Source organism: Ornithorhynchus anatinus, chromosome 3 (genome assembly GCF_004115215.2).
Source record: "Ornithorhynchus anatinus isolate Pmale09 chromosome 3, mOrnAna1.pri.v4, whole genome shotgun sequence".
Taxonomy (NCBI): Eukaryota; Metazoa; Chordata; class Mammalia; order Monotremata; family Ornithorhynchidae; genus Ornithorhynchus; species Ornithorhynchus anatinus.
The window spans coordinates 18,639,524-18,652,086 of NC_041730.1; the positions used below are offsets into that span (position 1 = coordinate 18,639,524).

At 47.9% G+C, this 12,563-nt stretch overlaps 1 protein-coding gene across 1 annotated transcript in view; it reads left to right on the plus strand.

Moving 5' to 3' along the window:
- LOC100074379 (oxysterol binding protein) overlaps window positions 1-3,690 on the plus strand; it is a 36,219-nt gene extending 32,529 nt beyond the window's left edge. The window contains exons 13-14 of the mRNA XM_029060040.2: window positions 1,011-1,231; window positions 1,366-3,690. Of these exons, the coding sequence (XP_028915873.2) occupies window positions 1,011-1,231; window positions 1,366-1,508 (364 nt within the window). The 3' untranslated portion in view covers window positions 1,509-3,690. The remainder of the gene's footprint in view (window positions 1-1,010; window positions 1,232-1,365) is intronic.
- The last annotated feature ends 8,873 nt before the right edge of the window (window positions 3,691-12,563 follow it).

Here is a 12,563-nt window from a genome sequence, read left to right on the forward strand (position 1 = left end):
TCAGGGACTTAAATGCCATCCACCGTTGCTCTTTCTGTGGCCTGTCGTTCCACGGAAGTTCATCCCTTGGGAGGAGGGTGATCGGGAGGCCAAGGCTGGAGGGAGTTAGGCAGCAGCAGAGCCCTGTAAGGTGGTAACGGTCCCAGGCAAGTAGGAAGAAGGATTCTGTCACCCACTGTCCCTCACCTTGGGTAAGTGGGCCACTCCCTCAGCACGCCTGCTTTCAGGAGGGCTGTGACATTGGGAAGAGGGGACAGTTCCTACAGAACCACTGTCAGATGTGAAGTCCCTGATCTCCCAAGATTCCCAAGATGGAACCCAGAAGAGAAGGATCCAATAATAATAATAATATTGGTATTTGTTAAGTGCTTACTATGTGCAGAGCACGGTTCTGAGCTCTGGGGGAGATACAGGGTAATCAGGTCGTCCCACTTGAGGCTCACAGTTAATCCCCATTTTACAGATGGGGTAACTGAGGCACAGAGAAGTTAAGTCACCCAGCTGACAAGTGGCAGAGCCGGGAGTCGAACCCATGACCTCTGACTCTGAGGCCCAGGCTCTTTCCACTGACCCATGCTCCTCTAATGCCGCTCAGTCTCAGCAACCTCCAGGCCTGTTTCTTCCCATAGGAATTGTAGAGGAGGTCAAAGTAGAGGATTATAGACCCCTCCCACCCCGTAGAAAACTGCTTTTGGAAGGTCACCTGATTCAGCCGAGCCTCCCGTGGGCCCTGGAGTTTAGGTGTGTGTGAGGAAAGGTGGAGCCAGTACAGTCCCTAGACTGTAAGCTCTCCCAAGAGCTTAGTACAGTGCTGTGCACATAGTAAGCACTCAGTAAATCCAGTTGAGTGAATGACTGACAGAACCTGGGAGCAACTGGAGTCCCCCTCCCTGGTTGAGGGAGATATGAGGCATCTTTGTTGAAGTATCCTTAGCAGCGTCTTCGAAGGTTCGGCCACCGTCACCGACGATGGTCTCGTCCACCTCTGGATGTCTTTCTCCCCTAACCAGGAGGAATGCAGAAAACATGTACTACTTCTCAGAACTGGCCCTGACCCTCAATGCCCTGGAGAGTGGCACCGCCCCAACGGACAGTCGGCTGCGGCCGGATCAGAGGCTGATGGAGAACGGGCGCTGGGATGAAGCCAACGCCGAGAAGCAGCGCCTGGAGGAGAAGCAGCGAATTTCCCGCAAGAAGAGAGAAGCAGAAGCTGTGAAAGCCACGGAAGATGGTGAGATGGACGGGGGGGGGGGGGGGGGGGGGGGGGAAGGGTCTTTCCCCCTTATACCTTGGGGCAAAGCCAGTGTCAGCTGACCTGACTCCCACTAACCTTTCTTCTTTTCTCTTTCCTCCCCTGTCTCTTAGGCACGCCTTACGACCCCTACAAGGCATTGTGGTTTGAGCGCAAGAAGGACCCTGTCACCAAGGAAATAACTCATATTTATAGGGGAGGCTACTGGGAGAGTAAAGAGAAACAGGACTGGAACTCATGCCCGGACATTTTCTGAAATGGCGGCATCAGGAAGAGAGAGGTGGATCGTCGGGGAGGAGTTCGGAAGGGAGGACTGCAGGCGATCTTGACTTCTTTACCTAGGAATTTCCCCAAGTCTTTCGTAACCAATCATTTGTTCCGAATCAATCACCAAAAAACAGAAGTCGGTGGTGGTGATTGGCTGGGTTGCCTTAGCTATTTGAAGCAGAAGTTGATGATGTACCTAATGTTTGGAAGAAGAGATTGGGTGGTCGGGCGGTAGCATTCTTTCTTGTCTGCAAGCTTGTAGAATCCCCCCGGCTCGCTTCCTCCCCTGCCCCCCGATGAAAATTGTCCCCTGCCCCCCATCATGGTTACACTCTCTTAATTCTCCAGAATTCCCGTGAAGGTGAGTTGCTATGGGACAGGACGGCCGGGGGCGACGGTGGTTCGGTGCTGTGCAGAGCGAGACCTAATCTCAGAACTTCCTTTAAAAAGAAAACAGGAGAGGGGATCACCAAGGGAAGACAGCCGGAACTGGTACCTTTGGGGACTGGCCACCGGGAAAAGAATAGGAACAGACACACATGCACGCGCATGTGTGTACAAGCATATTGACGGTCCCAGTTCTCGGAAGTGCTAACTTGACTCGCCGGTAACCCCCATCCCCTAAGCTAGAGAGCCTTGCTAGGTAGTGGGAAGAGAGACCTCTGAGCCGCCCAGATCATGCCATGGACGTTCGATGGGAATGTTTGGACTTCGGAGGCAGGAGGGGGGCCCGAACCCACCTCTGCCCTCCAAATCACTCCTAACTCCCTTCCCGGCGCCTTCCCTTGCTTCTGCCTACGTGGGACCGCACCCATGGAGCAGGAGCTTTCCCGGCCCGCCTTCGATGAGCAGGAGACATGAGACACGATGATCTGGAATGACTGTCTCCACTCTTTCTAAAGCCCCGTGGACTGGAGCCGCCTCCAGAATAATGTGTTATATATCTGTATATTATATATATGTAGAGAAATCTAATTTTTCTGTTTCGATTTCCTCCCTCTCGTCAAGGATCTTGGTTTTGCTCTCACGTGTCCCCTCCCCACTCCCAGGTTTTTGCATTAAATTCTATAACGTGGACTCGAGGAGTTCTCCCTCCCCCTCCGCCTCTTCCCTCCTCTCCCTTCCCCTCCCTCCTCCACCTCGCACCTTGAATGGGCAAGGAAAGCTGAAATTGAGTGAGGATTGGGCCCAAGCAGTCACTCAACCAGGGTGATCACAGGCCTTCTTCCCTGGATGCCCTTTGTGGGTCCAGAGCAGATTGAGCGCCAGATGCCCGATTGTGCTCCTCTTCCTCCTCCTCCTCCCTTCCCTCCCCCCACCCCCAACTGGACCGAAACACCCCGCTTCCTCCCCTGCGTGTCCCTGACCCATTGGTGTCAGGAAGGAGGGAAGGCTTTGTGTGCAGAGCTGGTGGCTCGAGCGAGTTCCAGGTGGACTGGCTTAGATCACCTCCCTCCAAGTCCCAGAAGGGCCTCTCTGCTTGGCTCTGGGACTGAGAGCACTGCCATTTGGGAGGGGACAGAAATCAACTACTTCAGCTAAATCCTGGTTTCCAGCCTTTTTTTATTTTGTATTGTGGGGGGGCGTTGGAGTTGTTCCCTCCAGAAGCTCACCCTTATCACCCACCTCTGGTTGAGGATCCCAAATTGAGGTGCCTTCCTTGTCGGGGGTGGTTTGTTTCTGTTCCTTAAGTACTGAGCCTCAGCCAGTGGGAGTGCTGGGAGTGGGGAGACTGATCATTCCAGAGGAAGACACCTCTCCAGTAGGATTTATTTATCACACACACACACTCTCTCTTTCTCCCTCCTCTCTCCCCTTCCCCCTTCTCTTATCCCCTCTCCCTCCCCCTCCCTTTCCTCCCCTCTGCCTCCTTCCTAGCTGTGATGGGCAAGACAGAGGGGTGACTGTTGGGTGTTTCCAACCACATACCCCAGTCCCAGAGCAGGGAAGGGGAGCCTCCAATCTGCTTGCCAGGAGGGCTGTGGAGGAAGTGACCAGAGTTGGGTACAGCAGGGCCTGGCAAGGACCCTGTCCATAGTTCCCTGGCCCAACCTGGCCCCTAAGCACTCCTCCACTACTCTACCGGGTTTGGAGGCTTAACCTGATTCCTGTCAGTTGGAATAGGCTTCAAGTACTGGAGATGGAATAAAGGCAGACTTGAAAAACATTAAGAAGAAATTATTATATTTTTGGGTTTTTTTGCCTTCTTGCTTTTTTCCAAGAAAACAACTAAATTAAATAATGAAAAAAAGTTGTCTGGTTCGCTTCCATTCATATTACTTTAGCAGAGGCTGGGAAGAATAAACCCTAAATTCATTCTGTTTTGATTCCCGAGAACCTTAAAGTGGTCACGGAAGAATCAGGAACACCAGACTGAATGAGAAACAGAAAGGTTTGGCTGTACGGAAGTAACGTGAGGGTTTCTTATAGTATTGGAAACTGGAAACCAAAATACGAAAGCAGGTGTCCAGGGTTTTAACCACAATTTTTGAATAGGACACTGGGAATTTGTTTTGAGAAGACAAAGTTATCAGTTTTAGGAGAACTGGGTGTGTCAATGTCACATTGCTCTATAGGATGAAAACTGGAGTGGCTTTGTGAAAGGATTGGCGTTCCCAAGAAATATGGAGAGAAGCCTATAAGATGTGGAGTTTTGCTTGTTCCCATTATCATTCACTGGGATGTATCTGATGAGACGTGGGTCATGTATTGGTTTGGGGAGGATGGACAGCGGAGGAAGATGGGGAGGGGCAGAGAGGGAAGGATGGTGTTATTTGGAATGGAAAAGCCCGAGACACAAAATACCTTGGCACTGCTGCTAGCGAAACAAACTGCCAGCCCTTCCTCCACAGTGTACCATCGATCTCTTGCCCTTGGACAGAGCCTGGTTTATAAGCTAGGGGCTATTTGCTCAAAGAGCTTCCTGCTTTGGTGCAGGGAATTACCCTGCCAGCTCAGAATCTAGGCATCTGCATTGATTTTAACAGTGTGCTGCTATTACTCATTTACTTTTTCACATCTATTAAAAAACTCACCAGTTGCATAGAACGTGGGAGCAAGCGAGGGACTGTGAGGACATTGAAGGGAGGTTAATGCCAACTTTTAGTCATTTACTTTTTCACATCTATTATGAAACTCACCAGTTGCGTTGAACATCGGAGCAAGCGAGTGACTGTGAGGACGTTGAAGGGAGGTTAGTGCCTACTTAAGTCGCTGCCTAAAGGTCTGGTGGCAGGGGAGAGTCTCTGTTCTGCTCGTGAATGTTAGGAGCAGAGGAGGGATCATCCAAGATGGTAAATCAATCCAGGGACGCCAGGGCTGAGTTGAAGTTCACAGCCAATTGTCTGGCTGGAGCCCCCTGGTTTCTCTTCCAGATGCTGCTTTCAGGATCCCCAACAAGGCTGGGAAGGAAGCCAGGTTTGGGGGAGATGGATATTTACACAGGCGGCTTTAATCCCATTGTTGGTGCAAACGGTACAGCGGGGTTCGCTGAGGCGAGAGTTTCCAGTACAGCCAGGGGGTGTCCATCTTGTGGAAGGACCGGGACTGAAGTCCTGATAAAGATATTGAGCTAATAATAATAAAAATGGTGCATCTTAAGCACTATGTGCCAAGCACTGGGCTAAACATTTGGGTAGATACAAGATAACCAGGTGGTAGTCCCTGATCCACAGGAAAATCGGTAGAATGCCTATTTGATTCGCTCTTCAACAGATGAAGAAACTGAGACCCAGGGAAATGAAGTGACTTGGCCAAGGTCACGCAGCAGGCAAGTGGCCAAACTGGGATTAGGACTGAGGTCCTCTGACTTCCAAGACCATCGTCTTTCCACTAGACCCCGCTGCTCCCCAATGCCCATGTGCCTTAATAATAACAGCAACAACTAACAGTAGTGACAGAGAAGCAGCTTGGCCTAATGGCAAGAGCACAGGCTTGGGAGTTAGATCACCTGAGTTTCTAATCCCTTTTCTGCCATTGTTTGCTGTGTGACCTTGGACAAGTCCCTTAACTTCTCTGGTCTTCAGTTTCCTCATCAATTAAAATGGAGCTTAAATCCTCCTCGCTCCAATTTTGACTGTGAGCCCCAAGTGGGACAGGGACTGTACTCAACCTCGTAAACTCGTAGAGCTTGAGAAATAGTAAGTGCTTAACAAATACCATTACAGAAAAAAAGAATAGTATTTGTTAAGTGCCTGCCTACTATGTGCCAAGGATGAGTGCTGGAGGAGATAAGTTATTAGGGTCAGACATAGTCCCTGTCCCATATGGGTTCCCAAGTCATTATTATTATAGTAATAGTAGTGTTAATATAATGGTAATATTCATACAATATAGTAATAATATTAAGCACTATTTGCCAAGAACCACACTAAGCACTGGGGTAGACTATCTGGTCAAATAAGGCCTGGAAGTCAGAGGTCCTGGGTTCTAATCCCTGCTCTGCCACTTATCTAATAATAATAATAATGATGATGATGGTATTTGTTAAGTGCTTACTATGTGCAAAGCACTGTTTTAAGTGCTGGGGGGATACAAGGTGATCAGGTTGTCCCACATGGGCCTCACAGTCTGAATCCCCATTTTACAGATGAGGTAACTCGGGCCCAGAGAAGTTAAGTGACTTGCCCAAAGTCACACGGCTGACAGGCAGCCAGGATTAGAACCCATGACCTCTGACTCCCAAGCCCGGGCTCTTTCCACTGAGCCACGCTGCTTCTTGTTGTGTGACCATGAGCAAGTCACAACTTCTCGGTGCCTCCATTCCTTCATCTGCAAAAAGGGGATTCAATACCTGTTAATAATAATCATTCCGATATTTCAGCGCTTAGTATGTGCCAGGCACGGTACTAAGCACTTGGGGGGGAGTACAAGCAAATCAGGTTGGACACAGCCCCTGTCTCAATCCCCATTTTACAGATGAGGTAACTGAGGCACAAAGATGTGAAGTGACCCCAGGTTACACAATAGACAAGTGGTGGAGCCAGGATTGGAACCCATGTCCTTCTGACTCCCAGGCCCGTGCTGTATCCACTAGGCCACGCTGCTTCTCCCTTCTACTTGGACTGTGAGCCCAAGATGGTATCTACGGCAGCACTTAGTACAGTATTTGGAAGAGTGCTAAAGAAATACCACAATTAATTGAGGAGGTTGCCTCGTGTCTCTGATGTGGATGGGGTCACATTAGACTGTAGGCTCATTATGGGCAGGGTGTATCTGCTAATTCAGTTGTACTGTACTCTCCCAAGCGCTTAGTACAAAGCTCTGCACAGAATAAGCGCTCAATAAATGCCATTGATTGATTGGGGGCTGGAACAGGAGACTCCACCCGGCCTTCACATGGATTTAGCCCTTTGCTCCCTCTATAATTATAATAATTATGGTTAAGCGCTTACTATGTTCCACCCACTGTACTAAGTGCTGGGGTGGATATCCAACCCAAGAAGCTGCTAACTGGCCTTTTTAAGGTTCAGAGAGCTGTCCCTCTCTTTCTGTTCAAAGAGAACTCCTGGAGGAGTGTGAAGCTGGCAATCTCTGCCACACACACTGTGGGAAAAGATTATCCTTGGCCGCATCTTTCCATTTCCTCCCTCCTGAGTACCTTGAGCTGTTTTCGATTCTGACCCCGGGCGTACACACTTCTTGAAGAGTCCTTCGGTTTTAGGTGATAACTAGGGTAATTACACAGTCACTAAAGACCCTGGGCGAGTTCGGAAGGCTTGAAGCAAGTAGTTATCTGATGACGAAGCTCAGAAGTGGGACGGTGTGTCAGGCTAATTTTCGTTCAAGTGTCATTCATTCCTTAGCGACTGCTGTCCTCAGTGTATCCACTGTTGCTAAGCGCCCTGATGTTCCCTGAGAGCTTGATCATAAGGACCAGAAATTACGAAGGTAGTCTGGCTTGGCTCATTTATGGCCATTTAAGGCACATTTGCTTTCCCCCTCCTCCTTTGAGAGCGCGTCCAATATTGTTGCTGCAGTTTCTTCAGTAACTAAGCGACCAATGTCCGGGACCATCTTCTTGCATAACGCTGCTGCTTAAGGAATCCAACCCTCAGCAGGACATGCATTTGAGCTTTTTTCCCAGTAATATTAATCACAATAATAATTGTATTTATTAAGCGTTTACTAGGTGCCAAGCGGTGGGGTAGATACAAGCAAATCGGGTTGGACTCCGTCCCTGTCCCTCAAGGGGCTCCCGATCTTAACCCCCATTTTAAAGATAAGATAACTGAGACACAAAGAAGTGAAGTGACTTGCCCAAAGTCACATTACAGACAAGCGGCAGAGCCGGGACTAGAACACAAATCCTTCTGATTCCCAGGCCGGTGCTTTATCCACCAGGCCATAGTGGTGATGAATTGTGCTGAGCCATCCACACTCTAGATTGAAGTCGATAACTAAACGTTTGTGTCTTTTTCAGCAATAGGCATTTTTTATGGTATTTGTTAAGCGCTTACTATGTTCCAAGCACTGTACAAAGCGCTCGGGTAGATACAAGGTTGTCCCACTGGACACAGTCCCTGTCCCCCGTGGTTTTCACTGTCTTCATCTCCATTTTACGGATAAGTGAAGCTCTGAGAACTGAAGGTTTTTTGTTTTGTTTTGCTTTTAATGGTATTTGTTAAGCGTTTTGATGATGGACCAGGCCCTGTTCTAAGCACTTGGGGTAGTTACAAAGTAATCAGGTCCCTATCCCACATAGAGCTCACAGTTTTAATCCCTATTTTACAGATGCTGAAACTGAGGCTCAGAGAAGGAACGTTACTTACTCAAGGTCACACAGTAGGCAAGTGGAGGAGGAGGGATTAGAGTCCAGGCCCGTGCTCTATCCACTAGGCCACGGTGCTTCCTAAAGGGCGTTGAGCCATTTATCCATTATTGTTAAGTGAGGCACTCCCTTCTGCTGAACAAACTACTACTACTACTGGTTTAAAAAATGACTATAGGAGAGAGGGGGTTTTTCTCGAGTGAATCATCAGAGCCTAGATGGCTGTCGGGAGCTGGCACTGGCCAAGTTGTCCACTGGTCCTCTCCCTCTGCAGCCAAAGGATCCCCAGAGTCTGGGGAGGGCCTAAATCAGGGCCTGAGCAGTGCCGGGCCTGGCAGGGCTTCAATCCAAGGGCCTCGACCGGCCCCCACCTCCCCAAATCGCATCCCCTCTAGACGTCCCCAAAATAGCTCCTGTTTGGGGCCCTTTGAAGATCCGTTCTTCTCAAAATAGCCGCCTCAAAGAGCAGCCTGTCTGGTTCTCAAAGAGGAAGCTCGCTATCCTTTAAACTGCAGGGAATAGGGCAGCTTGACAGAGGAGGCTGAGAAGCACCGTGGTTTAGTGGGTAGATCACGGGCCTAGGAGGCAGAAGAACCTGGGTTCTAATCCCGATTTGCCACTTATCTGCCGTGTGACCTTGGGTGAGTCACTTAACTTCCCTGGGCCTCATCTGTGAAATGGGGATTAAGACTGTGAGCCCCAGGTGGGATAGGGGCTGTGTCCAATCTGATTAATTTACATGTACGTCAGTGCTTGGCACATAGTAAGCGTTTCACAAGTACCCTAATTATTATTCATTCAATAGTATTTATTGAGCGCTTACTATGTGCAGAGCACTCTACTAAGCGCTTGGAATGGACAGTTCGGCAACTGATAGAGACAATCCCTGCCTATCGATGGGCTTAGAAGAGATTTTGGGGCCAGGTGGTGCTGAAGTCAATAGTATTCATTGAGTGCTCACTGGGTGCACAGCATTGTACTAAGCGCTTGGAAGCGTACAATAGAACAGACACATTCCCTGCCCAAACGAGTTTACTAGTTTGTCTAGAGTGGGAGACAGATATTCAGGGGTCATGGGTTCTAATCCCGACTCCGCCACCTGTCAGTTGTGTGAGTTTGGGCAAGTCACTTCACTTCTCGGCGCCTCAGTTACCCATTTGTAAAATGGGGATTAAGATTGTGAGCCTCACGTGGGACAACCTGATTACCCTGTACCAGTTCCCTGATACAGTACCCTGTTCGCTTAGAACAGTGCTCGGCACATAGTAAGCGCTTAACAAATACCAACAGTATTATCATTATTATATTAATATAAATAAATGACAGACATGTACATAAATTCAGTGGGGCTGGGAGGGGAGGAGATGAATAAAGAGAGCAAATCAGGGCGAGGCAGAAGGGAGTTGGAGAAAAGGGGTTCCTTTAAAATCCTCACCCAGCCTTTTCTCCTTTTCAGCCCACCCGCGGGGTGCAGAGATTAACACAAAAAAAAGGTGCTATTCACCGGTGCTAATCCCTGCTCTTCTGCTCTTCATCTTTGGGGCTATTGTTGATTCCGTGATTAGGAAGGGAGAGGGTGAGTGAGTGAGAGGGCTGCAGGAGGAGAGGATCTGGGGGACTTGTGCAGAGCGACGTTTTAACCAAAATGATCCAGAAGATTGAATTAGCTAGGGGAGAGGCTGGAGGCAGGGAGGTCAGCGAGGAGGCTGATGCAGAAGTCAGGCCTGAGAAGCAGCGTGGCTCAGTGGAAAGAGCCTGGGCTTTGGAGTCAGAGCTCTGAGTTCGAATCCCAGCTCTGCCTCCTGTCAGCTGTGTGATTATGGGCAAGTCACTTAACTTCTCTGTGCCTCAGTTACCTCATCTGTAAAATGAGCATGAAGACTGTGAGCCCCACGTGGGACAACCTGATTCCCCTGTGTCTACCCCAGCGCTTAGAACAGTGCTCTGCACGTAGTAAGCGCTTAACAAATACCAACATCATTATTATTATGACAAGGGTCTGGACCGGCACAGTGGTTGTTGGATGGAGAGAAAAAGGAGGAAATCGTTGTGGAAGAAGAACCGACAGCATTTGGTGACAGAGCAGAGAAAGGAGTCCAAAATAATGCCTAGATTGCAGGATTGAGAAGCGGGGACAGTGGTGAGCCAATAGTCATTAAAAAATTAGGTGATGAGAAGATTGTACTCTCCCAAGCGTTTAGTACAGTGCTTTGCACACAGAAAGTGTTAGGAAGGGAAGATGAGGTGTTCAGTATTGTACATACTGAGCTCGAGATCTTAACAGAACAGCCGTGTAAAACAAACTGCCAAAGGAAGATGAATTTAACGCACATACTCTAGGGACTATTGACCACGGACCGCACATAGTAAGCGCTCAATAAATACTATTGAATGAATGAATGAATGCTGTGTGACCTTGGGCAAATCTGTAAAATGGGGATCAAGACTGTGAGGCCCGAGTGGGACATGGACTGTGTCCAACCTCATCACCTTGTGTCTACCCCAGTGCTTAGAACAGTGCTCGGCACATAGTAAGAATTTAACAAATACCATCATTATTATTATAATGATTATTATTATAAAGTAACATATTATATTATCATTATTATATTTATCATAATATATTATATTATATAATTATATATTATTATATATTTATATATTTATTATTATTATAATGATGGTATTTGTTAAGTGCTAAGTGCAAAGCACTCTTCTAAGCCCTGTAATTTATCTATTTTAGTGTCCATCTCTCTTTCTAGACTGTGAAGCAGCAGTCTAGTGGATAGAGCACGGGCCTGGGAGTCAGAAGGTCATGGGTTCTAATCCCGGCTTGGCCACTTGTCTGCTGTGTGACCTGAGACTGGGCCTCAGTTACCTCATCTGTAAAATGGGGATTGAGACAGGGGTTGTGCTCAACCTGATTTGCTTGTATCAATCCCTGTGCTTAGTACAGTGCTTGGCACATAATTAAGCACTTAACAAATAGGATGTGTCTGTTCTTATATTGTACTCTCCCAAGTGCTTAGCACAGTGTACACAATAAACTCTCACTAAGTACGACTGGATGATGATGATGATATTTGTTAAGCGCTTACTCAGTGCCAAGCACTGTCCTAAGAGCTGGGGAAGATCACATTACACATAGTCCCTGCCCTATATGGGACTCACAGTCTTAATGAGATTAAGAGATATATGCAGCTATGGGGGCACTGACCCCATAGCTCTCTAGATTGTGAGCTTGTTGTGGGCAGGAAATGTGTCTGTTGTTGTACTGTACTCTCCCAAACGATAAGTACAGGACTTAGAACGTGCTCAAAGTAGCTGGGCCAGTTCTGCCTGAGCCCACACTTCTGAGGGTAGAGGGTGGCCCTTCTTTCCCTGCCAATCAATCAACTGTAATTATTGAGCCTTTACTGTATCCAGAGCACTGTACTAGGCGCTTGGGAGAGTACCACACAACAATATGCCCACAACAGACTCCCTTTCCTCCAATCTCCACTGTGAGACCCTGGTCTCTCCTGCAACAGTTTTGGTGGGAAAACTGAGCCCAGACTGAGCCTCCCCTTTCCCTCTGCCCCTCCTCCCCTCCCCATCCTCCCTACTCCCTCCCTCTGCTCTACCCCCTTCCCCTCCCCACAGCAGTTGTATATATTTGTATATGTTATTTATTACTCTATTTTATTAATGATGTGTAATTATATAATAATAATGTTGGTATTTGTTAAGCGCTTACTATGTGCCGAACACTGTTCTAAGCGCTGGGGTAGACATAGGGGAATCAGGTTGTCCCACGTGGGGCTCACAGTCTTAATCCCCGTTTTACAGATGAGGGAACTGAGGCACAGAGAAGTGAAGTGACTTGCCCACAGTCACACAGCCGACAAGTGGCAGAGCTGGGATTCGAACTCATGAGCCCTGACTCCAAAGCCCGTGCTCTTTCCACTGAGCCACGAATTTACACTAGTGTATATGTTACACTATTAGTGTAATAATATGCCATTATTATATAACATATCATATGTTACTGTAGAACATATCATACAATATTATTATAACATATTATATATAAATTATAGTTAACCTGATTCCCCTGTGTCTACCTCAGCGCTTAGAACAGTGCTCTGCACATAGTAAGCGCTTAACAAATACCAACATTATTATTATTACCCCAGCGCTTAGAACAGTGCTTGGCACATAGTAAGTGCTTAACAAATACCAACATTAACATTATTAAATTGCAATAAATATGTCACCCCCATCATCATTATCATC